Below are 24,860 nucleotides of genomic sequence, written 5' to 3'. Positions count from 1 at the left end.
AGTGCAGCGATGTAGCGAGAGAGAGAAAAAAAGAGTCTGGTATTAGCCAGGGGTGGAGTGCTCAGGGTGCACGCCCACATTCTCAGCCCGGGGCAAGAAGATCAATGCTGGCTAGAACCCTGGCCTCACGTTCCTTCCTCTACATCTTTCACACACAGAAGTTTAAAGGTTTTTAGCAGTTTTTATAGACCTCAACAGCATAGTGCTTTAAAAAAGATACAGTGCTCTAAAAGTGTAATACTACAAAGCAGTGTAAGCAGCATTATGCATATATGTGTGTTTCTTTTAGCTGTTATTCTTCCCTGTTAAAGTTTTCCATGTGCTATTTTGTGTCACATCAAAGTTATTGTAGGAGACTCAATCAGATGGATAATGACCAAACATCTGCTTGATGTTGCAGTAAAGATGTGTATACATGTCCTTACTGTGGGGAAGAGGCCAAAACCTTCATTTCAGAGGTCACTGGGATATAAAACTGCATGTAATGAGGAATGTGATGAACTGTTTCTTATAGCTCCTAAAATACACATGCGAAATTTGTTTAGCCAATGTTTAACTTCATCTATTTAAAGTGTGCTCAGTTTTGAATGTTTTCTGAATGTTTTCCGTCTTTCAGACCAGACCACTAGTTGTTTATGTTGACTAGTGACTAATTTACTATAAACAACTAGTAAATAAGTCACCAGGAACTTCCCTGTTAAAAACTGCCTCTGAAACATTCTGACTTCTTGAATCTAAAGTTCTGACATGATCACTGTCTCTGGTGCATCCTACTACAGAGCACTGAACAAATGCCATGCTAATGATACAGTAAGCCAAGACACAATAAGGACATGTATATACATCTTTACTGCAATATCAAGCAGATGTTTGGTTATTTTATATCTGAAACTGTTGAGAACCTTTACTGTGCTATGAGCCAGTACAGCAACATAATTGGCTCATGTTTCCTGTTCCAGCTGCTTTGTTTGTTTGTTTGTTTGCTTTGCTTTTTGTTTTTCAGGGCAGCGATGGGATAGCTGCAATATTTGCTGCAGAATTTTCCAAAAGATCACTATTCCAGGATTATTTTAGTGCTTTGTCTGGTTCTTGTAATGTTTTTGCTCAAAGTTAATAGAAAAAAAATCTTATTCTCGCATTCATGTAAAATGCACTATAAAAAAAGCTCCAGGTCACAAAGGCAGAGAACACTAAAACAATATATTTGTGCATGCAGTCTATGGCTCAGAAGGAAGATATGGAGGAGAGGATTACTACTCTGGAGAAGCGCTACCTTGCAGCTCAGCGAGAGGCTACCTCTGTCCACGACCTTAACGACAAGCTGGAAAATGAAGTGGCCAATAAAGACTCCCTCTACAGACAAGTAGGTCCCATGCTGTTTGTCCTATTGTCCACAAACACCTACACACTTTAATCTGGCTTAAAGGAAATTGAAGATTTTAGTGTTCGTATCTCAGGCCCCGTTTTCAGTGGAAACAGTGTCGTTTTGCCGTTTTTGTTTCCATAATGTGTTCAGACAGAAACATTTCAGAAACGATCACTCTTTACACGGAAACACAAGATGTTGAAAACGCTGCCGTTCCCATTGCCAAGCCGCAAGTTGGCTGTGTGGGTACAGGAGTCGCAACCATGGCGCGCATGTGCCGGTGCCCCTGTTTTCAAAAAGTAGCGTTTTCACGCCGTTCTCCTGTAAACGGGAGGCTGAAACGCAACAAAACTTTGCTGTTTTCATTTGAAAACGTCCTCGTGTAAACGGGGCCTCAGAGTTGGCGGTCTTTGACAGTTGTCATACTCCTGCTGAAGAATTCTTGCTATATTCACACACTGTGCAGAACAGCAGGTCCTGAATGGGAAGCCTTGAAGACACTGGGTTGGTTTTTTTACATGTACTCACTGGAGATGGAGATGTCTGTCTCTGCCTGTCTTGGGTATTGTCTGTCTTTGTTCCATTTTGAATGCTCACCCTGTCCTTACCCATCTCTTCACCCCGTCTCCCTTTTGTCTCCCTCTTTCTGTTCCTGTCTTAAAGCTCTCCCCCTTCCCTTGAGGCTGGAATGTAGGACAAAACATGTTTTGCTCATGACTGTGTGCATTTGATTTGCTGTTTGTAGACTGAAGAGAGAAACCGGCAGCTTCAGGAGAAGCTGGAAGTGGCTGAGCAGAAGCTGCAGCAGACCATCCGCAAGGCAGAGACACTCCCAGAGGTGGAAGCTGAGTTAGCCCAGAGAGTTGCTGCCCTCACAAAGGTATCATTACCTCTAAACTGTCCTGTGGTCTTATCAACCCACCTTTTTTAAAACTCTTTCTTTATATTTATAATGCATGCATTTTATTTATTCTGTGGAACTGGTGTGGATTGCTAGTGAGATAATTTTGAAATGGGGATGGAGCAAAATATGAGCTGACTTAAAATTGAACCACCTCATAACAACTAATTAAAGGTACTATCATACCACAGGATACCACATCCTGCTGCCTAACTGCACCGCAGTGACATCTTATCTCCTTCTTAGTATTCTGTCTGGCTCTCAGTGCAGAATGTTTTTAATTCTACTCATATGAACCTTTGGCTTTTGTGTTTACTAGGAAGTGTCTCTTTTCACATAATTTCTTTCTGTAATCTAAGTATATTCCCAGTTCTCTGTTGCTTTCATTTTTCTTATGTTAATTTAATTTGTATCATCAATTACACTTGATTATACCTTTTTTTTTTTTTTTTAAGACATGCAAATCAAGCTATCCTAGCTGTTATGGGGCGAGTGGCACGGCATTATGTTTTCACATAGCAGGGTTCCCACTCACCTGTGAAATCTAACTTTCTCATTTCTTGGTGGGCTGTAAGTGAATGGGTGACACAGTTATTGTACTGAAAATTTTTTAAAAAGTAGATCTAAATGAATTTGAGTTTCCTCTGTACCCATAGTGACCCCGCTGGCCAGTGTGTTTCTACTGCTGTTTGTGTATAAAACTGTTTTTGTACACACTGTATTTAAGATTTTAACAATAAATGCTTAGCAATAAATCAGGAATAAAAAACAGATATTTCACGTTTTTACTCCCAAGTCACCTCAAAATCTCTGGCCGACGTTTATCCAGTGAGGACAGGCTGTAAAATCACTGTTTACCTCACGAAGCGTCCACATTTATTTACTCTGAAGGAGGCTGTAAAACTCTGTGGAAAAAGTCCAAAATGAGTCACTGAGTCAGAGCAGCTCACTTCCTGTCCAATGACAGCGATACTGAGGTGAGCTGTCGAGGATTTCCAGCACTTCCTGTCTGCTCTGTTAGCTACTGTTAGTCGGCATAACTGAAATTTCCTTCTGTTGTCAGACTTGGACACTGCATGAACAAACTCTCATATGATGTGAGAATGTAATTGAACTGGTTATCAGAGGGAAAGTGTGATTTTTAGGACACTGTTTGGCGGTGTTGAGCCAGAAAGTGATCATCTGCCAAAAAGTGATTTCTGTTGTTCGTTTTTGGTATGTTTTAGTTTAATGTGAGATGTCTTTGCCTACATTTTTAAATGGACTTTAGTCAACAGGATTTATGAAGAAAGGACCTTATCTTTATGACTGTGTTATTGTATCTAAATGTAATCAATCCAGTTCTTTTTGGCCACTTAAAATATCTCTTATAGAGCTGTGAAGTTATATTTGGTGCAATTTCTGCACCTCTTGGCCAGATTTGTCTTTTAAAAGACATTGTTAATGTCACTGAGCTTTTTACCCTGATAAATAAAGAATATATAAAAGTTACTTTGTAGCTGCTACCCTGTGACATTCTTGCTCAGAATGACTTGATATCATTCATGAGAGATATGTTTGACAGATTGTAGTGCAAAAAAGTCATTTTTAACAGATGTAACCTGGTGTTTTTATGGCAAATACCAGAAATCACTTTGTGGCACAGGTCCTGTCAGCTGTCGGTAAACAGGAGGGTCGCAGGTCTGATCTGAAAATCAGTAATTGTGACAATATAGGGGAAAAATATAGATGTACGTCTCAGGAGATATGTAGATACTGATTTATTTTGTTCTCATGCATTAACTTTTCGTAATGAACCAAAAACAGACCTCTCAGGTGAAATTTAGTAGACACTGATCAATTGATCAGTTTTTTTTTTTTACTCAATTTTCATTTGTTTTCTAGTCAAATGTGGCTTTTGTGCTCATTTAGTTTTCTTGTACCAGAGACATGAGCTTAAGGGAGACTGAGCAACAAGGCCTTTGTCACCAAAAGCTGCCCGACCAAAACAAGCGTCCACCATATTTGTTCCTGTTCAGAGCTGTCAAACGCCAGTGCTTATAATTACTGCAAGCCTACACACAGGAGAGATCCCGCTCTCAACAATGTAACTGATTCATTCGGGTCATATTTTTCTCTTTTATAAAGAAAGAACCAAGAGAAGCCTTTGGGAAAATAAAAGGAAAAAAGAGAAAAGGTTTCAACAGTGATCTGAAACTGACAGCTAAAGAAGCCCCATTGGCAGCCACCTGTACTAAGACTGTATATATATTTATAACAAATGGTATATACTTTTAACAGCAAATAAAGCAAATTAGGAGGATCAATATTATAATTGTACAATATTATAACCCTCTGTACCCCCATTGCAGCTGCGCCCAGTCTGGTACTGTTTATATAAACCGTTCATGTACACATTTATTTTAACATTTTAGTAATATCAATAATTATAAATTAATTAGGAATTTTTTAAAGAAGAATATATGAAAATTAAATATTTTGCAGTATTTTACGTTTTTTCCCCTGAGTCCCCTCAAACACTCTGACTGACAGGTTGTGCAGGCTGTTGGCCCACTCATGATACATGTAGCATCCACAGCTACTTATTGTAATGTTGTGAATGGAGTCCGATACAGATCGGGCCCGCGGTGAGCTGTTGAGGATTTTCAGAGGTTTTGTCAGTAACCATTTGTGTGTTTGTGCAGTTAGCCGCTGTTACTAAAACTTTATTCGAGGTGGATGTAATGTTGTCAGTGATTCAGACACTGAATAAATAAACTCTCATACGATGTGAGAATGTAATCAAAATGTTTATCAGAGGGAACGTGATTTTTTTAGGACACTTGAGCCTAACATTACCTGGTACACAGTCAGCTTATAACCAGGTGTTGTTGTTTAGCTGGCTCCCTGTAGAATGACGAGGTGTACGTGCATTATGGGAAGCATGCTCTGCTTTATTGTTTGTGGGTCATGCTGCTCGGGTGTTGTTACACAGTGCAAGGGTTTTAGCTTTTTGCTCTAAGTTTACAATATGTAAATGTTGGTAACTTCATCCCTTCGAAGGACCTGTCCTCATAATCCCAAACAGGACCAAGCCCCTTTTTAGCTAAGTCCTTCTCTAGGATGGATTGTGGAGTGTTTGGGACAGCAAAGCCTGGCCCTAGAGATATCTTCATCCCTGAGTGCATTAAATATACCAAACCACAGAAACATCTTTGTACAGAATTATTAATATTTTTTTAATCATTGTTTTCAGGCAGAGGAACGCCATGGCAATGTTGAGGAGAGACTGAAGCAGTTGGAGGCCCAGCTTGAGGAAAAGAACCAGGAACTGCTCAGGGTGAGCAGGGGACGTCTTTTTACTGAAAGCCCGCTCATCATAGTATTGCTACAATTGTGCATTGTGTCAAAATGTGGCATTTCTATTTTTGTAGGCACGGCAGCGTGAGAAGATGAATGAGGAGCATAACAAGCGCCTGTCTGAGACAGTGGATAAGCTCCTGTCAGAGTCCAACGAGAGACTTCAGCTTCACCTCAAAGAGAGGATGTCTGCCCTGGAGGATAAGGTGAGTAACGAGCTCTAGTACCAAATTCTAAAGTCAGGGCAATGAACACAGAAGCAGGCAAGCTGAGGACTCAGTATTCATAACTATATAAATATTTGTTGTTTCTATGAAATCTGTGTCCCATGACTATTCATGTTTCATGTTAAGTATTTATCATTCCTTTTTCTCAGAACACACTGATAAGAGAACTGGAGCACACCAAAAAATTAATTGAGGAGTCTCACCATGAGAAAGTAAGGAAGTGTTGCAAGTGCAATTAAAGAATTCCTCCTGTTTATGTGTTTTTATGTTTTGGTGGAATTTTATGATGATCGTCTCATGATTTAATTAATTTATTTATTTTAATGATTATTGATACTATGGCACTGGTGGTTTTTGTCCTTCATAGCTACAGACTTTGTTCTTCACTAGGTAACAAGGATATCTGTAAATGTGCTCTCTCATAGGAGCAGCTCTTAATCCAAATTGAGACTATGAGGGCAGAGAATGAGCAGGGACGGAGCAGGAGCAACTCTCTACTACATGGGTGAGCTGGTTAACTGATGGCATTTACTGTTTTGCCTTTTTACACCTTGTTGGGCAACTATGGCTCAGAGGGTCAAAAGTATACATAAAGGTATACATAAAAGTATATATATCCTGTAAGGTGACCTTGAGTGCCCTGAAAGGCACCTAGAAATAAAATGTATTATTATTATTATTATTATTATTATTATTATTATTAAAGGCTCAAATATATGGTAAATGGTAAATGGACTAGTTCTTATATAGCGCTTTTCTACTCAGTATGAGCACTCAAAGCGCTTATACAACCTGTTTGCATTCACCCATGCACTCCCATTCATACAAGCACTTCCATTTTTATGAAGCTAAGTGCTTTTAATTAACTAACATTCACACGCATTCATACTCTGACAGAACGGTCGGAGAGCAACTTGGGGTTAAGTATCTTGCCCAAGGATACATTGGCATGTAGCCTGGAGTAGCCAGGATTTGAACCGCTGACCTTCCGATCAGTAGGTGACCTGCTCTACCTACTGAGCTACAGCCACCCCCATATGCATACACCTCCACTAATATTTAGTTATACATCTTAGCAAGTTGCACCAGATACTTTTGGCAGCCATCAACAAACGTCTGTCATAATTCTTGGTAAATTCATTTAAATTGCTTGATTTTTTTGATTTATTTGATTTATTTTTTGTGTGGCATCGTCCTGGCTTTTAAGCATAGTCCACAAATCTTCCAGTAGGGTGAGGTTGGGGCTTTGGGAAGGCTGTTCCAGAAGTTTTAGGTTAGCCTTCTTTATCCATTCCAAAACCAGTTTTGGTATGTGTTTGGGGATCATTGTCCTGCTGGAACATCCAGTTGTGTCGAGGTTTCAATGATTTGAGGTAAAGTTAAAGAATTTGAATTTAGAGGTAGTCTTCCTTCTGCATTATTCCATCCACTTTGTGCAGTGTACCAGTACTGATGGCAGTAAAACAGCCCCAGAGCATGATGCTACCACGACCAAGCTGGAGAGTTGATACCTTTACTCCTCCAAACATAACTCTTATCATTGTGGCCAAATAGCTCAGTCTTTGTCTCATCTGACCATAAACTTTTTTTGCAGAAGGCATTTGTGCGGGTGGCTGTGGCTCGGTTGGTAGAGCCGGTCACCTACTAATCGGAAGGTTGGCGGTTTGATTCCTGGCTGCTCAGGGCTGCATGCCAAAGTATCCTTGGGCAAGATACTGAACCCCAAGTTGCTCTCTGACGCAAGCGTTGGAGTGTGAATGCGTGTGAATGTTAGATAATAAGCACTTAGCTTAGTTACATATGGAAGTGCTTGTATGAATGGGTGAATGCAAACATGTTGTATAAGCGCTTTGAGTGCTCAATTACAGTAGAAAAGCACTTTATAAGAACTAGTCCATTTACCATTTGGCTTGTCCATGTAGGCAGTTGCAAATTTCATTCAGACTTCATGGTGTCGATTTTGGAGCAGGGGCTTCTTTGCTTCACTGTTACACCGGTGTTCAAACATTTTCCAGTTCATGGCGGGCTTGAGCCTTGGTATTTTCTGGGTTGTTCCTGAACATTCAAACCAGTTTCCGCTCATCTGAGGGTGACAGTTTGGCTCGTCTTCTTCCAGACCTCAGCAAAGTAGTGACACATTCAAATAATTTGTACTTGGGTACAATCATTTAAACTGTTTAGAAATGGCTCCAAGAGATTTTTCCAACTTGTGTAAGTCTACAATTCTCCTCCTTACATCTTTACTGAGTTTCTTGGACTTTCCCATTGTATTGGTCAAGCTGTCAGCTTTTATGCTGGCAAAGAGAAACTACGAGTTGTAGTCAATCATAATCACTAAGAAGTTAATAGACCTTGTTTTTGTCACGTTAAAAGACATTGTAGAACCTTTGGCACCACTTATTAAAATATTTAACTGAGTGTAGATATTTGAGCCTGTATGTATACTTTTGCCTGTATGGATTAGAGAAAATCCAAAACTTATGGCCACAACCGTATGTAGAGATGGTCAAGATGATGTTCAAACCAAGCATCAGAATGGCAAAGAAAGGTGATTTAAGGGCATTTTCATACCTGCATTGTTTAGTCTGTTTAATTTGAACCCTGGTTCGTTTTCCCCCTTGGTGTGGTTCGCTTGTGCAGATATGAACACAGTTTTAGTCCCACTCAGGTGTGGACTAAAACAACTGCACCAAGACCCTTTAGAGGAAGCGGTCTCAGTCCGGTTCCAAACAAATTCCAGAGCGGGTCATTTATGGTGTGAATGTGATCTGACCCAACTACCAGGTGTATGCTGCAAGTTTGAGCTTAACAAACTTGCCAGGTATGCTTCCCATAGCCAGGAATGCTTTACATTCTGGGATGAAGCAGAGTGCCATAGATGTGCAGATGGTCAGTACGGGCTAGCAACTAGTTGTAAAATTAATGTAAAAAAAACCTCCATGCTATCCAGTAGGCCAGAACACAGCACCTTCCTGTATTCTCCCACCCCAGACACATCTGACCGAAAGAGGACTAAACATTCTCGCATAATTTGTAGTGATGAATTTTGGTTTACTTGGAGTACATTTGGAGCTATTTCTGTGTGAAAATAAATCAAACCACAGCTGCACGTTTACAAACTCATCAGCAGATTCAGACCACAGTAAACAAACTCCCTAAGTGATTTTGAACATGTTGTGCCAGACGAGCTATTGAAACTGCTGATCATATAGTGTTTTCCCACACACCTTTAGGGTTTCCAGAGAATGATTTGACAAACATAAAACAAGAAAGAAAGAAAAAAAATTCTCTGTGTGAAAATTCCTAAAGACAGAGGTCAGAGCAGAATGGCCAGTCTGCTTTGAATTGATAAGAAGTTTGTAACCTGTCACTACAACAAAGGTAGTGCAGAATAACATCTCTGAATTCACAGCATGTTGAACCAGTGCACCAAAGAGACTGTGGTAGGTCTGATGACCCAGCAAACAGGCCACACGTGGTCTGATTTCTGCTTCAACATTTTGATGGTAGAGTCAGAATTTGTTGTAAACAGGATGAAAGTATGCATCCATCCTGCCCTGTATGAAAGGTCCGGGCTGATGGTGGTGATGTAATGGTGCAATTTGGGCCCCTTAGTCCCAGTTGAACATTGTTTAAACACCACAGCCTACCTGAGTATTGTTGCTGACAGTGTTCATACCTTTATGACCACAGTGTACCCGATCTCTGATGGCTGCTTCCAGCATGTCACAAAGCTCAGATCATCGCAAACTGGTTTCTTGAACATGACAATGAGTTCACTGTACTCAATCATCAGATCCTAATCCAGCAGGGCATCTCTGGGATGTTGTGGATCAGGAGATTTGCATCTGACAAATTTGTAGCATCTGTGTGAAACTACCATGTCAGTATAAACCGAACTCTCTCAGGAATGTTTCCAGCACATTGTTGGAAGGGCTTCCAACCCACTACTAGGAAGGTGCACCTAACAAAAGTGAGTGTATTTCTATCATAGTCTTTATTTAACTGAACTTTTATTTTATTTTATGTAGTATAAAAGCAGGGCTTGGAAATGGTGATTGTGTGGCCACTTGACTTGAGCATCAGATAAAGCAGATGATTGTCCCCAGTGACAGTGGAGGCTAATAAAACAACCATAGCCATTCTAACTAAACGGCCAAATATAAACTAAATTAATTAGACTTGATGTTTGCTTCATTGGGAGAGATTGCTGCAGAGGAGTTTCTTTTCCTCGAATCACTTTTCATATTAATTTGATTTAATTCAGAATCTTAATATTGCATTCAGCAAACTCTGTAATACCAGCACTGTCTACGTCATTATGAATTTGTGATCAACAGTTAGCAAAACTTTTTGAAGCGATCAGAAGTCAGCAAGGCAGTCTGAACATCAGAATTTGTGAACCAACAAGCACTCTGTTCATTGGGAAGAACCTCCACAGCATGTGCTCTTCCTGCACCAGGCTGCATCAGTCAGTGACCTGAGGTGCTTCAAGATCTGTAGAGAGGAGTGTACAGTGTTAATGTTGAGAGGCCACGGGTGCTGCTGGAACTATTTTTGACACTAATGTTTTCTGCTGTAAATCTCAAATTTTCCTGTGATTTTAAAAGCAAATATTCAAGAAGTGACAGAATTAATATGCCTAATGTGACCTCTGAGTCAGTTTCCCATTCAATAAATTAATTTCATTGATGCGATTGTGTTTTTCAAGGCGGTCTCAGCTGGAAGGCACCCCAGATTTCAGATATCCAGTGTCCGCCTCCTTGATGATGGACAGTAACTCAGACCATTATGGTGGTGCTCTCGTCCTGAGACGGCCTCAGAAAGGACGTGTGGCAGCGCTCCGGGACGAACCATCCAAGGTGAGCTCACAACTCCAGACGTAAAGCAGATGTAAAGTAACAGCTCTTGTTGTTTTTTCTTAAATAATGCACTATTTGAACACATCTCAGAGCTGTGTACCTTGTATGGTGTGGCTTTTTCATTCCTTTCCTGTTTCAGTCTAATGTTTGAGTTCTCTCTGATGTTTTTCTTGTCCTCCACTTCTTTCTATTTGCTTCCATTATGGACAATCAGCGACATGTAAGTCGGTGTGCCTGAGATACAGTGACAGTGTCTGTGTTGAATTAATTACAAAAGCCTGAGTATCTAGCTAACCATTTATCCCTCTGTGCCTGTCATCCTCTCGCATGCCTGTTGCTTGCTTTCTCCAACCTTTTCATTATTTTCTCCCTGCAATTTCTGCTTTCCTGATGTTTTTATCTTTCCTTCACTCCCTGTTTTATACCTGTGTGCATAAATGCAGGTGCAGACTTTGAATGAGCAGGAGTGGGAGCGCATGCAGCAGGCTAATGTGCTGGCAAATGTGGCACAAGCCTTTGAGAGCGACATGGACGCCTCAGACCTGGAGGAAGATCGAGAGACAGTTTTCAGCTCAGTGGACCTGCTGTCCCCTGCTGGCCAGGCTGATGCACAGACCCTTGCCTTAATGCTGCAGGAGCAGCTGGATGCTATCAACAATGAAATCAGGTACTGCTACAAACACCTCTTGTATCATGTAACATCTTTTTCATGAAAATGATACATATATTTTCACCTATTCAAATTGCAGAATGATCCAAGAGGAGAAGGAGAGCACAGCTATTCGAGCAGAGGAGATAGAGTGCCGGGTCAGCAGTGGCGACAGCCTTGGAGGACATTTCCGCTCCATGAGCTCCATCCCTCCGTCACTCTGTGCTGGCTCTTCGCTGGGCAGCTCTCCACCCGGTTCCGGCCACTCCACCCCGAGACGCATTCCCCACAGCCCCAACAGAGAACTGGATCGAATGGGTGTCATGACCTTGGTAACACTTCCTTTACTTTCCTATGATGAGTACACATTTAACTTCCTAGGCCTGCTGTATTTTTTTTTGAAAAGCCTCTTTGAGATATACGTCACCAAAACAGTAGTGTTGATTTCTCAGATTACATTTACTGATATTTTCACCCTGTTGTCTTGGTTTGATATCGTCTTTTTTTTAAATTATTATATAACTTAAAAAATGTTGGCCTTCCATGTTGCTTTTGTTTAATCATTGTGGTAGTCTGCTTATATTTGTATGCATGACAGTTTGTAACAGCTTGTGTATATATATATAACTGCACCCCTGCCTGTAGCAGTATTGCTATGACCCCTACGTCACCCAGAGCTCCCTCTTCCAGCAGACAGTAACTTATTTGCCATATGGTACAACTGGCTTCAGTCCCCCTCCCCAAGCCAGTAACTATGCACCATACTTCCAGGTACCTGTAGATCTTCCCACAGCTCCCTTCATTCCCTTCTCGGGTGGGTGCAGTCTGCCACTTCCTGTCCCTTCTGATCCTTTTGCCAACTTCATTGCAAACAGGAAACTCTTCCTCTGTGTTAAACCCAAATCTTGGCTCTGAGGTTTTGTATTTGTTTTGTAGACTGCTTATGAGAGCACTAACCAAATTGTAAATAAATGTAGATCTGCTTGTAATATTTTCTGAATACCAAGGATTAGATTATTTGTGTGGTCCCGAAAACCTTTGGTAGCTTCTCGTTCATTCTGGCTCGTACATCTGATTCATTCAGCTGTATGTGAACGAAAGGCGCAAAACTGCAAGTGATAGTATGTGAATGCTCAGGCTCGTTCAGGTCTTCTGTCAGTATTCTATATGCAAAAAACAAGCACACCTAAAGTGTTAAGCTGAATTCCATGTATTTAAAACACTAGGAGGAAACAGAGGGTGCACAACGCCCCTCTACCCGTGAGTGCTTCCTGCTCACAGGTGCAAACACCTGTGGTGTTTGCTGCTGCCCACAGGGCCTGCCTGTTTAAATGGCTGTTTGGTTTATTTTTGGTAAGATTTGCTAACAGGCTGCCAGTTCATCTGTGTTTGGTAATGTTGCATTAACGTAAATGTGCTGAATTAGTTTTAAAGAAGAAGTTCTCAATTTGCAAACCCTCCTTACATTAGGAACGCAGGCGACTGACCCCGTGTGCCACCTGATATGACAGGAGGTGCACGTCTGTTTATTTTCAGTTTCTCAGCTCCCATTCGTCTCCCACTGCACTCAGTTTTTGTTTTGGTTTCTTAGTTTAAGTGTTCTAAGTTTAAGTGTTTGCTGAAGTTATGAAAACAAATGAAGTTGTCTTGGATTAGCTTGACTGCAGAGCAGCTTCTAATTTATCCATTGTGCAGATCTTGCGTCTGTTCTGCTAAAAGTGAGGAATTTAAGCAGTTCAAGCAGTTTATTGAAGTATGGCTGTAACACATTAGACATGAAAGGAACACTTCTTTGAGTCTGGCGGATAATGCCAGAGACATGTCAGTTTTACATATTTATAGTCCTTACTTGGTTAAAAAAAAAACACGAGTTTATCTTTAATGCATCAGTGAAACTAGTCTGAATGTTATAATGGACACTGTAAGAGGAAAAAAATTTTTGGTAATTAAATTAATTTTCTCCTCACCCTTCAATTTCCTCTTCCTGTTTCCCTTTCATACCTCACTCTCTCCCCTGTCTTGGCCCGTGCGCTGTCAGCTGAGCAAAGGAAATGAGTGATTAGAGATTTTCCTCCTGGGCAAAAGAAATTCCTGTAGAAATGTGGCACACTGATGGTTTATTTGCTCTGCTAATGCCAGGTCTGTGAGGAATGCAGAGGGAAATAAAAAATCCCCCCCCACCACCACCACTGTTGGTGCAGAGTATAAATAATGATAGAACAGCTGTGCATCATAAATTCAGGTGCCACACAGTCCATGTCCAAATCTCCAGTATATACAAAAAAACCTCTGATTCCAAATGCTGTTAAACAGAAGTAACCTGCTAGCTACTTGGCTTCTAAATTGGTTCACCAGTTCAAAGCAGATTTCATAAACACTTTGATGTCATTGAAATATTAGTGCTGGTATAATTTTGGGAGCTAGACTGCACCCATCCTACCCTGTCCTGACCCAACTTCCAGCCTGGTTTGTGCAGTGTTTCCTCCCTCGGGTGTGGTGGTACTGCTGCAGACTGTTCCCAAGAACTCCATTTCTTAATTGCACAATAAAAACAACAGTTTCTCTGAATCTCTGTGTGTCTCTCTGCCTGTGCGTGTGTGTGTGTGTGTGCGTGTACACGGGTAATTGTGCTGTGTATCTTGTTGTGATTTCCTGCTCTTGTCTCTTTGTGCATGGCTTGATTCCACCGCTGATCTGTTGTGTGTCTCACTAACTGCTTCTCTCCTCTCTCCTTTTTTTGCCATACTTCAGCCTAGTGACCTGCGCAAGCACCGCAGGAAGGTAAACTAGTGACCTGCTTTCCTGAGCTCTGTGAGGGACCTGTCTAATATGTTCATTGTCCTCATCATAGTCATTTTGAGTGTAAAAATATTTAGCATTGTAAAATATGCTTTGGATATATTTTATGATGCTAAATATTTTTATATAGTAATGAAGAGGTTTTTTTTTTTCCCTCCTCATTTGCATACCACCTACATTTTTTTACTTTACCAGTTTACATTTAACAGGGGATCTCGGTCAGGTTGTACAAACTACACTGAAAAAACATTTGCTTACCAAATAAGCTGCTAAAGAATTGCTAACAGCAGGTTCCAGGTTCAGTCTTGAGGCAGGAAATTTCCCATGGATCCTTACCACATGTTACATCTGTGACCAGTCATTGTCATCATTAGAAAGCAAAATCAGCTCTACAGAAATGCATCATTAGCGGGACATGAAACTAATTATAAAGGTGTACAAGTCTGTTGTGAATAGTCAGCATGCTTTGTTTGCAGTGCTCTTTCCCGTCGGTCCTGATTTTAATTTATTTTTTAATGTTCAGAGTAACTTTGATGTAAACTTTTTTTTTTTACTTAAAAAGAGTGTGTGAATAAAAGGTGTTTTTTAAACCTTGCACACTATACTTTTCATTAATGTTTCTCTGTTATTGACAAGCAGTCTGCCCAAGATGACAAGGCCACTATTCATTGTGAGACGTCACCCCCCACTACTCCACGCTCAATGCGACTGAACAGGGATGTGGGCCATGCTGCCAGTCATGAGGACATCAGAGACATCCGAGGGTAAGATATGTCTCCTGGAGAAATTGTTTTGAAGCATTTGTCTGTCTGATCTCTCTTCAACCTATCACTTAACCTTTGTTTGTGTCGGCTGGGCAGTCTGCAGGATGGACAGTGTAGTAACCCAAGCAGTAGCAACAGCAGCCAAGACTCTCTCAACAAAGCAGCCAAGAAGAAGAGTATTAAGTCTTCCATTGGACGCCTCTTTGGGAAGAAAGAGAAAGGTCGACCCAGCATTCCTGGCAAGGACTCCTCCAGCCAAGGTCAGACACTAGGCACAGGGTTAAACCAATGTTCTGTACCTACATGCTACCAGTAGTGGTGAGTTTCTGGTCCTGTCAGAGCTCTGAACAAGGTCTTTATGTTCCTAGCTGGCACTCCTGAGGCGGAGAGCTCTCAAAAGGATGGCTTAGGTGTGGGCACCCTTGGGGGCCCTGTGGAGAAGAACAGGAAACTACAGAAGAAGTAAGTGTATACATGAAAGTCCCCTTCCCCTCTGATGTCTCCAGACTGTATTAGAGTAAGAAGAAAGCTAATAATGATAAAACACCCAGCTGTATATTTTGTGTATCAGCGTTACTGTGAGCTTCAGAGTGCCTGTTGCAGTCAAGCGCTGCCTCACATGCCGTTTCCCCACCACCTGGCTCCTGTGCACAGCCTTTCATTCCACCTCAAAGCATTTCCATTGCACTCATTGCTTACATCTCCTGTCTTTTTTCACACACTCATTCTTATTTTTGTACAAGAAAACACCACAAATGTTTTGCTACCATGTAGCTCTTGAATAAGCAACAATTCATTCTTTTTCTTTATTTTCTTTTTGCCAACCCCCTTCTTTCTTTATTCACCACCCCCCTCATTCCATGTGTAGTCCAAAGACTGGGTAAGTTGGTTCATGTTGCTTTTTGCCTTGCCTTAGCTTCTTTCGACACTTGGCTTCACCTTGACCTCACCAGTAGCCCTGAGGACTCTGAACAAGTGTCCCTCTGAATGTCTGATAGATTTTCCATCCTCCTCTTTACCCTGCTTTCCACAGCAGAGCATAACTAACAGGAATGTGTGTATGCGCTGATTGTTGTGGGTGCAGAATTTTCCTTTCCTATTGGAGCATGGCATTATGCACTAGAACTATGGGAAAAACAGTTAATGGAAGTTGGCTCTTTGTGTGTGTTGTCCATAACTTTGAAAGTGAGATTAGTACAGTCATTTTGTTAAAGTCCTCAGTATTTGCGTAAGCTGAATTGTTAGTTAAGAATATGCTTTTTGGGCATATCTGCCAACCCTTTAAAATGGGTCTGCCAAGCAGATGGTGAGCTTGTTGATGCTACGGTACACAGCTACATCTAGTGGAGCAACGTGCCATAGCATCAGCCAAGACTGCAGTCTAATTGCTCTATTCCTTTATGGCAAACTGAGAATGTGCATGAACTGAATGTAGTCTTTAGCCAGCCAGTGCAAAGTTTTTCTCTCCTACATACTTTCCTCTGTGCTTGTTTCCCTATGATTGTAGAAGAGTGCTTCCATACTAAAAAGATTTTCCAAGTGGACTTCCAACGCACTGGTTCAGGGAAAAACGTCATTAAAATAAAGTTCCCCAGCCTCGAGACCTTGTTGTAATCTTCTATCATCTGTCCCAGGCTGTCAAATGAGCTGATTAAACCTGGGCTGTCGAGACTTGGAAAAAGGCTTAGGAGACTTGTTGTCTTTATAGGCCTTTCCAGATTATTATTTTTGAGATTTTCTTGGGTTCAGTTTCCCTGTTTTCTGCTCTCAGTCTTGAGTATGCATGTCAGCTGATGTCTTGGGGTTTGTGTGTGCATATTGGGATTCATGACGGACTCTGCATTTGGCTCCGTGGCTGTGAATTTTTAGGTTCTTGAGCAAGTGAATTACAAGTTGGCCTTAATATGTATTCTGTCTTGCAGGCATGAATTACTGGAAGAGGCTCGGAGACAGGGCCTGCCATTTGCCCAGTGGGATGGACCGACTGTTGTGGTTTGGCTAGAGGTACAAGACTAACACAATTCATTGAAAACCAGTCAGCCATGTCTAAACCATTAATCCCATTTAACTGTTGCTGATCTGTCCCCGTGTGGCCAGCTATGGGTGGGCATGCCAGCCTGGTATGTGGCTGCATGTCGTGCTAATGTGAAGAGTGGAGCCATCATGTCAGCGTTGTCGGACACAGAGATCCAAAGGGAGATTGGAATCAGCAACCCACTGCATCGCCTGAAGCTTCGTTTGGCCATCCAGGAAATCATGTCTCTCACCAGCCCTTCAGCCCCACCAACCTCCAGAACGGTACCCGTCTGTCGATAAAAACTCTTCTCTTTGCAGTTGTACCTGTTTGGTAATTTACTGCTGATCATTTTGGGACAGCTTACGCTTTCAAAAGTCTTAATGATACTTTTAAGCACTTTGTCGCATTCTTATTATCTCTTGAGCATGAAACTTTTAATACATTAACATTTTGTCTGCTTACATACTTGACATGTACTAATGGGGTGGCTGTAGCTCAGGAGGTAGCGCAGAGCACTAAGGTTGGTGGTTGGGGGTTCAGTTCCTGGCTACTCCAGCCTGCGTGCCAAAGTATCCTCGGGCAAGATACTGAACCCCAAGTTGCTCTCCGATGCAACCGTCGGAGCACGAATGTGTGTGAATGTTAGACAGAAAGCCGTTAGCTGCAGAAGGAAGTGCTTGTGTGAATGTGTGTGAATGAGTGAACGAGGAATGTTGTGTGAAGCGCTTTGTAGAGTAGAAAAGCGCAGTATAAGAACGAGTCCATTTACAGTTTAATGTTTGAATCAAATTGCTTCTGTTTTTTTTTTTTTTCTCATCTAAATTCTTTTGCTAATAATGAATGAAACAAATGCTTCATGATCTTCTCTCCATCTGGCTCTTTTTCTGTCCTTTACCACTGTTCCCTTTTGACACACTTGCAATTGGTTGGTGTCAAATGATCAGACCACAGGAAACGTTTGGGTCACACATGAAGAAATGGAAAGTTTGGCAGCCACACCTCCCACGGTTAGTCTACCCTGATTGGCTGGTCACAGGTGGCTTCTCATATCTGTGGTGACTGTTGAGCCTTGTTTCAAGTTGTCTTCAGTTGTGCTATATTTCACTTATTACGTGCATATTTTTCTGTTGAATAAGTCCAATATGAATTAGGCTGCATGGAGGATCACTGAGCACCTTGAAACAAGGCCTTATTTGTTCCAGTAGTTGGTGACTTCTTTGTTGCTGTTGGTAACGTCTTCATCTTTTTCTTTAGTCCTTACACAGTTTGTGTGTGTTTCTGCTTTTAAAGTAGCTTTACGTTAGCTTGTGTTTAGTGTATGTGCTTAGGTTTGTGATTTCTGTTTGGTTAGAGGAATTCCTGGTGCTCAGATGACTTCTTGTTCGAAGGGTTTTCATGTTCTATAGATTCCTTATTTATTCTGAGTGAGTGAGAATACACATGGACTTCCTCCACTGCCGCCTTTAACTGCAGTTATTTATTCTTATCATTTTTAACCCTCTTAATATCCTGGTGTCATTTTTGACTCCAAAGGAAATCTGTTGCCATCAAAACATGTTTTCTATTCATCAAATGATCTGAAAATAATTGGAGTTGCGCTCTGTGACTAAAATAAATTTGAAGTAATTTAATTAAATTATGTTTTTTTATTGAATTAAATAACATCTGGTGCATGGCAATCAGGAGGACATCAAGAACAACCATAACATGGACTTCTCAGCCTGCTGGTAGAGAAGTGGTAGACAAGAAGATAGCTGTTAACTGCAAAAAACTGCTAAAAAAGTAAAATTAATCTAATCTAATCTCACTGAAAAATTAAATATAATAAATTGTGAAAAGAAACAAATAATATAGCTGTGCAGCCTGCTCATGTAAAGTAAGTGGGAAACATTATTTGTCTGGTAGCTTCTCTGGTTGGACTAAACCATTTGAGCACAGTTTTGCAATATATATAATCTATATTATGCACTATTTTTAATTTAAAAACTTAATTTATTGGGTATTTATTTTGTTATCCAGCCACCGCTCTGTTATTAAGGTCTATATAAATATTTATTTAGTTCTGATCGGCCACCGTTTGTATTTCCTGTTTGATGCCGTACCAGACGGTTCATTTGTCTGTTTTGTTATTTTCCATATATTTTAAGTGACTTGATATTTTGTTAATTATTTTATACTTTCCACTTGAAGCTGCTCTAACCCCAGCACTGCTGCCTCACTAACCCCTCACCTTTCTGTTTTGTTTTTTTTTTCACCATGCTCACTCTAACCATGCTAACACCAGGAGGATGACAAGGGTAGCTGGGCCCAGGTTTGCATAAGTTCCCCAAACCCACCTATGCTCACCTGCTTTTCCCCCTTCTCCTTCAATACTGTTTTTAATTCAGTGTTGATTGCCTTGTTTTCCTCTCAATAAGCATGTTCCAGCACAGTCAGTTTAATTTTGATTTTCTCCACATATGAAATGCTACTATAGTTGTGTTTGCTCATAGAGCAGAAGCACACTGCAACAAAAAATTTACATTAATTATCTGTATTTCTACATCAGGCTTGACTTAAATATTGCTTTTGTGAAATAAAATTTAAAAAATAAATAAATGAATCCAAGAATATACTGAATTGGTATTTATTAGTAAAATATTGTCAATAGGACAAGATAAAAAAACAGAAACATCTTTTACAGCTCACAAGAGTCAGGTGGAGTCTTAAAGTGAAGTCCGATAAAAACAGTCAAAGCGTTTTTCAGTCGTGCCATCCCAGTTTGTTAGCTTTCCAGATACAAACCAGTGCACTGCTACTGATATGTGGAGTGTTGTCACTGATACCTAATCTAGCATTGTGAGTCAGGTTTGGACAAATATATGATCTCAATATTAGATTGGTACATCTCTAGTACACAATAATCTGTTTTTCCTTCTTTCTTTCCATTCAGTAAAATAATCCACTTTGGTTTTATTCACTGCTGCTGGACAATTCATTGGGTTCATCTAATGTTTGTCTTGCTGAGTTGCAGAGATGAAGCTGGAGAAGGAAACCTGCTTTTGTCGCTTGTGGTTAATGTGCACCAGCTCTTTTCCCCCGTGTGTGTGTGTGTGTGTGTGTGTGTGTGTGTGTGTGTGTGTGTGTGTGTGTGTGTGTGTGTGTGTGTGTGTGTGTGTGTGTGTGTGTTTGTTTGTTTTAATGAGTTTTGAAAAATTATTTGCTTATAACAAAGGTTTGTGTAATAAACTACTGTAAATGAATTGTTTACAAGTTGAGTCCAAAATAATTAATATAAAATCTGGTTAAGTCTGCAGTTCAGAAGTATGTAGGCTGCATCACATTCACAGTCTTGAGAGATATGCTCTAAAATAGCAACTCTTCATCATAATCTTTTAAAACAAATGGAAAACCGATATTTTTATTAAAACAGTTATAATACACCTGTGATAATAATCACTTTCCATCTTTTTAGCACAGTCTCCCACCGCTGGTTCAATCCCCTCTTCTCTGTCTGTAGACTTTGGCGTATGGAGACATGAACCACGAGTGGATCGGTAACGAGTGGCTGCCCAGCCTGGGTTTGCCACAGTACCGCTCCTACTTCATGGAGTCACTGGTAGACGCCCGCATGCTTGACCACCTCACCAAGAAGGATCTTAGGGGACAGCTTAAGATGGTCGACAGCTTCCACAGGTAAAACGTAGATGGATTTTTTTTTGTTATTAGTGAATGTCTTGAAGAAACCACAGCCAACTATAACATTATGCCACTCAAATCATACATATGTCAGTGTATACAAAGTGTAATGCAACTTTTTTATTCTCTGTCACAGAGCTCTGTTACTGGTCCAAAAGAAATTAAACACTTTACTTTGGGGAAAGGAGAGCGCATCATTGCCAGAGTAACAACTAACAGAGACCACAATGAACAAGTGTGTGTTTTTGTGCTATAGGAACAGCTTTCAGTGTGGTGTGATGTGTCTAAGGAGGCTCAACTATGACAGGAAGGAGCTGGAGAGGAGGAGGGAGGACTCCCAGCTGGAGCTGGCAGGTGACATGCCCACTAATTTGTTTCCTCATTAAAGCAACAGTGTTATCACGTGTCTTTTAAAAATGGCGCTCAAGTTAGAAGGTCATTCACTGTTTTGTACTTTCAGATGTGCTGGTGTGGAGTAATGAGCGCGTGATCAGTTGGGTTCAGTCCATTGGGCTCAAAGAGTACAGCAGCAACCTTTATGAGAGTGGAGTTCACGGCGCGCTGCTCGCCCTCGATGAAACCTTTGACCACAACACCCTGGCCCTGCTGCTGCAGATCCCCACTCAGAACACACAGGTGCACAAACGCCAAATGTTTTCACCAGCTAATTGTTGTTTTACTTTTTTAAGGCCCAAAAATGGTCACATGATTTTTCACCTGTGTGCGCTGTTTTCACAGGTTGCATATTAAAAACTGTTTAATGTCTGATCAAACTTTGTGTTCTCGCTTGCACTGCATGTATGAACGAGTTCTGTAAATGCTGTTTTCTTACACATTTCAAAATCAAACGCGAATGCTGAAAGATCATAATGCTCATTAAAAATGCAATGGACATAGACTTTAAAAAAAAACTCTGAAATTTGACAAAAAATCTCAAATATGTAGCAGCAAATATGAATGTAAAATTTTCTGCCTGGACAAGTTTGTGTGGTCAGTGGACCCGTCCTGAAAACCTTACAAAGAGAATTTAAACACATTTATTTCAGTGCTCCGTTTGTAAATGTGGCACTGGTGTCTACCTGACATAAATGACCTGAGGTTACTTAAGTGAAAGGGTGTAAGTATACAGGAAGTTAAATGAGATTGAATGGGAACTGGAAGAGATGGTTTTGAAGACAGAAACAAGTGGGTGTGGATGAAAGCGCAGTTCCAGCTGCTCAGCAGACAGGAGGATGAGGGTCTTATACTGATCCTTGGGATGCTGTGCTTATCATTCTTTTCCTTTTCCTTTCTTTCTAGGCCCGAGCAACTCTGGAGCGCGAATACAACGGTCTGCTGGCAATGGGCACAGACAGGAGGATGGAAGAGGTGACAAACACACACTCGATGACACAGTGATACAAACCAAGTGTGAAAGTGTATATGGACTTGTGCTTTCTACTCCTCTCAAAGTGCTTGATACATATACAACACTTTGGCATTTACCTATTCATACAAGCACTTTTTCTACATCAGAGTGGTTTTTATCTAACATTCATGCACACGTTCACACTCCATCAGGAGCAACTTGGGGTTCAATACTTTGCCCAAGGATACTTTGGCATGCAGACTAGAGCAGCCAGGGACTGAACCACCTCCTGATTAGTAGATGACCTGCTCTACCTCCTGAGCCACAGCCCCCCACCCCCCGTGGACTAAAAGCTTCATCTGTCTTTCTTCCTCTTTCTTTCCCGTCTTTCTTCTAGGATGATGATAAGAACTTCCGCCGTGCTCCTTCATGGAGAAAGAAGTTCAGGCCCAAAGACATGAGGGGGATGGCCTTGGGTGCATCAGATACCCTGCCTGCCAACTTCCGAGTTACCAGCACTGGTGCAGCATCTCCCTCCACACAGCCAAAGAGGAGCCCGATGGATGGTAAGAGTGCGTGTGTGTGTGTGTTATGTGCTCTGTGAATGCTGCTGCTTAACTTGAGCAGAACATCTCCTCACATGCTCTTACTTCTTTTTGGCTGGCTTTTTGATGATGCTGTGACTAACGGCATGTCTTTGCATGTGATTTTGCCTACATGGAAACATAGGAAGTCAGTCTATACAGAGGCTGGACACTGCCACAGTCAGGACCTACTCTTGTTAACGCAATGGTAAGACTGCACATGTCAAAAGTGCTAAAATAATGAAACCAGAGAAGTGTATGGCTATTTCTTCACAGCTGAACTGCTTCTGTTTCCTGGAGTTCTCTGCTCTAATAACGCACCTTTTACGCATCTCCTTTTTTTGTTTGTTTCTTCACTACATCCACCCATTTACCCCCCACCCCCGGCTTCTGTCCTGCTTCCCCTCTCATGTCTGGTGATCTCTCTCATCCCCTTCTCAGTTTATCCTCATTATTTCTATAGGTAACCGCTGGTCAGAAGATGAAGGGAAATTCCCCGTATTCAAGACCAGAATGATGAACTGAAATGACGTGCAAGGACACAAAAGATATTTTGCTTCTTGCTGACATCACAGAGAAAGACTTTACTCACTAATCTCAGTATCCCTAGAGGAACTTTTCTAGATTTATCTGCATTTCTTATCATATATTTATGTCAACAATGGGACGTTTAATTGATTTTAGAATTTCTGTGTAACCCCTTTTTGCCGCTGTCCCTTAATCAACCCACTTTATAAAAAGAAAGAAAGCAACATTTCTCCACTGTGCCCATATTAAGCTCAGCTCTCAGATGTATGTAACTGAATGTTTCAATAGTCTGGAGTTTGTATATTTCTACCAACAGACATTTTATCTAATCTTTTTTTATAATCCTGATTCTATTGAACAGATGTATAATTTTTGTTTCCTATCTTTGATTTGAATTCTAATCAATGAATTAATGCTCAAGTGACTTGGATATGTGCTATAACTTAATTCATATCTTTGCCCTTTTTTAATTGTTGTAATATTAGTAGCTTATTACTTGTGATATTGTGTAAATGCAGCTCTTAGGTCAGTAGATGTGTGAATATCAGAGAAACTGCTGGAGTTATTGCACCGTTTCACAAACTGCTCAACACTGTGAGTCCTTCAGTGCCGTCAAAATAACTGCTGGCAAGCCAGGCGGCCATGACCACAGATATCATGTGAAACACATCATATTTCTCTTGTCTCTTGTTTATTTTCCATATCTGCGATACCAAAATGAAACTCTTAAATTAAAGAATTAAAGCCATATAACGGTAGCAGGAGAAAAAAAGAGGGCTACTTTTGGATGCAAGTAAAAACAGATTTCCAGGTTCTCTGTAGTTTACTTTGCATGCAGAATCCACTCCACTTATACCCCCCGCCCACCCACCCACCCATCCATCCGATTATCCCTTTAACAAAACCTTCCTCACCTTTGGAGGAATGGTCACTCGTAGGAGGACTTCAAACAAGTGTGCAGATGATTCCAAAGCGTGGAAACTACTTCAATGGACCAACTTCACTGAGGCCTCAGTCGATCCCCGCTGTCACCAGATAACCCTGAAGGTGGTGCGATCCACCGCCAACCTTTTTTAAAAACACTTTGTACGAAGATCTTATATTAAGCCTTACTGTTTAACTCTTTGTCGTCTCTTCTTATTTATTATTACTCCTCCATGTTTTGTGTCGTCAGTGATGCTTCCAGAGCTACGTCTGAGTGTTGCAGTGCTTCTTGTGTCTAAGTTTGTCCCATCTACACTCACAACACAGGTTCCAGCATTGGTCTTCATGGCAAATGAGTTGGAACTGTAGACTTTTCTTTTCACTCTACATGTAGTTGAGGCTGACATTAGAAATGTTTTTTGTTTATTTAGTCATTTATGCACAATGCAAATCCTGTTGCTGTTTTTATTCCTGCTCTTCCCATTGAATCTCCTGATCTTGTAACAATGATGTACAGTCTGAGTACTTATAAACTATTTTTATCACAGTATTATTTATTGCTTACTTTCAATAAAATACTGAAAGCTATTTTCCACTGCAGATAAAAGACTTAGCTTCTTTCTTTTCCCGTCATTCTGTGCTGGTGTTTGTTGGTATGATTAACTTACAAAGAGTGGTGCGAGGCTTAGTGCAGTTTTTCTGGAGCAGGTTTGTCACTCTTTAAGTATCCATGAGACTTTAAATAAAGCTGCATCTACAACCCCTGGCAAAAATTATGGAATCACCAGTCTCTGAGGATGTTCCTTCAGTTGTTTAATTTCGTAGAAAAAAAGCAGATCACAGACATGACAAAAAACTAAAGGCATTTCAAATG

At 40.8% G+C, this 24,860-nt stretch overlaps 1 protein-coding gene across 17 annotated transcripts in view; it reads left to right on the top strand.

Moving 5' to 3' along the window:
* ppfia1 (PTPRF interacting protein alpha 1) overlaps positions 1–24,587 on the top strand; it is a 48,063-nt gene extending 23,476 nt beyond the window's left edge. Inside the window, exons 7-32 of one of the 17 annotated variants that reach the window (XM_030724109.1) lie at positions 1,217–1,363; positions 2,112–2,246; positions 5,503–5,586; positions 5,681–5,812; positions 5,983–6,045; positions 6,259–6,338; positions 10,545–10,695; positions 10,910–10,915; positions 11,139–11,362; positions 11,445–11,676; positions 14,096–14,125; positions 14,780–14,907; positions 15,004–15,167; positions 15,276–15,369; positions 15,776–15,787; positions 16,830–16,911; positions 17,005–17,205; positions 17,869–17,931; positions 19,209–19,235; positions 20,424–20,599; positions 20,859–20,956; positions 21,063–21,238; positions 21,902–21,970; positions 22,348–22,516; positions 22,680–22,742; positions 22,998–24,587. In XM_030724109.1, coding sequence (XP_030579969.1) covers positions 1,217–1,363; positions 2,112–2,246; positions 5,503–5,586; positions 5,681–5,812; positions 5,983–6,045; positions 6,259–6,338; positions 10,545–10,695; positions 10,910–10,915; positions 11,139–11,362; positions 11,445–11,676; positions 14,096–14,125; positions 14,780–14,907; positions 15,004–15,167; positions 15,276–15,369; positions 15,776–15,787; positions 16,830–16,911; positions 17,005–17,205; positions 17,869–17,931; positions 19,209–19,235; positions 20,424–20,599; positions 20,859–20,956; positions 21,063–21,238; positions 21,902–21,970; positions 22,348–22,516; positions 22,680–22,735 — 2,799 coding nt within the window. In that variant the 3' untranslated portion in view covers positions 22,736–22,742; positions 22,998–24,587. Of the gene's footprint in view, positions 1–1,216; positions 1,364–2,111; positions 2,247–5,502; positions 5,587–5,680; positions 5,813–5,982; positions 6,046–6,258; positions 6,339–10,544; positions 10,696–10,909; positions 10,916–11,138; positions 11,363–11,444; positions 11,677–14,095; positions 14,126–14,779; positions 14,908–15,003; positions 15,168–15,275; positions 15,370–15,775; positions 15,788–16,829; positions 16,912–17,004; positions 17,206–17,868; positions 17,932–19,208; positions 19,236–20,423; positions 20,600–20,858; positions 20,957–21,062; positions 21,239–21,901; positions 21,971–22,347; positions 22,517–22,679; positions 22,743–22,975 lie in introns of all 17 variants that reach the window. The other 16 variants (XM_030724107.1, XM_030724105.1, XM_030724106.1 and 13 more) reach the window with 16 other exon arrangements.
* The last annotated feature ends 273 nt before the right edge of the window (positions 24,588–24,860 follow it).

This window comes from Archocentrus centrarchus, unplaced genomic scaffold, assembly GCF_007364275.1.
Source record: "Archocentrus centrarchus isolate MPI-CPG fArcCen1 unplaced genomic scaffold, fArcCen1 scaffold_32_ctg1, whole genome shotgun sequence".
NCBI classification, from domain to species: domain Eukaryota; kingdom Metazoa; phylum Chordata; class Actinopteri; order Cichliformes; family Cichlidae; genus Archocentrus; species Archocentrus centrarchus.
Note: the sequence above shows the minus strand (reverse complement) of the source record. Positions and strands in the feature narration are given on the sequence as shown.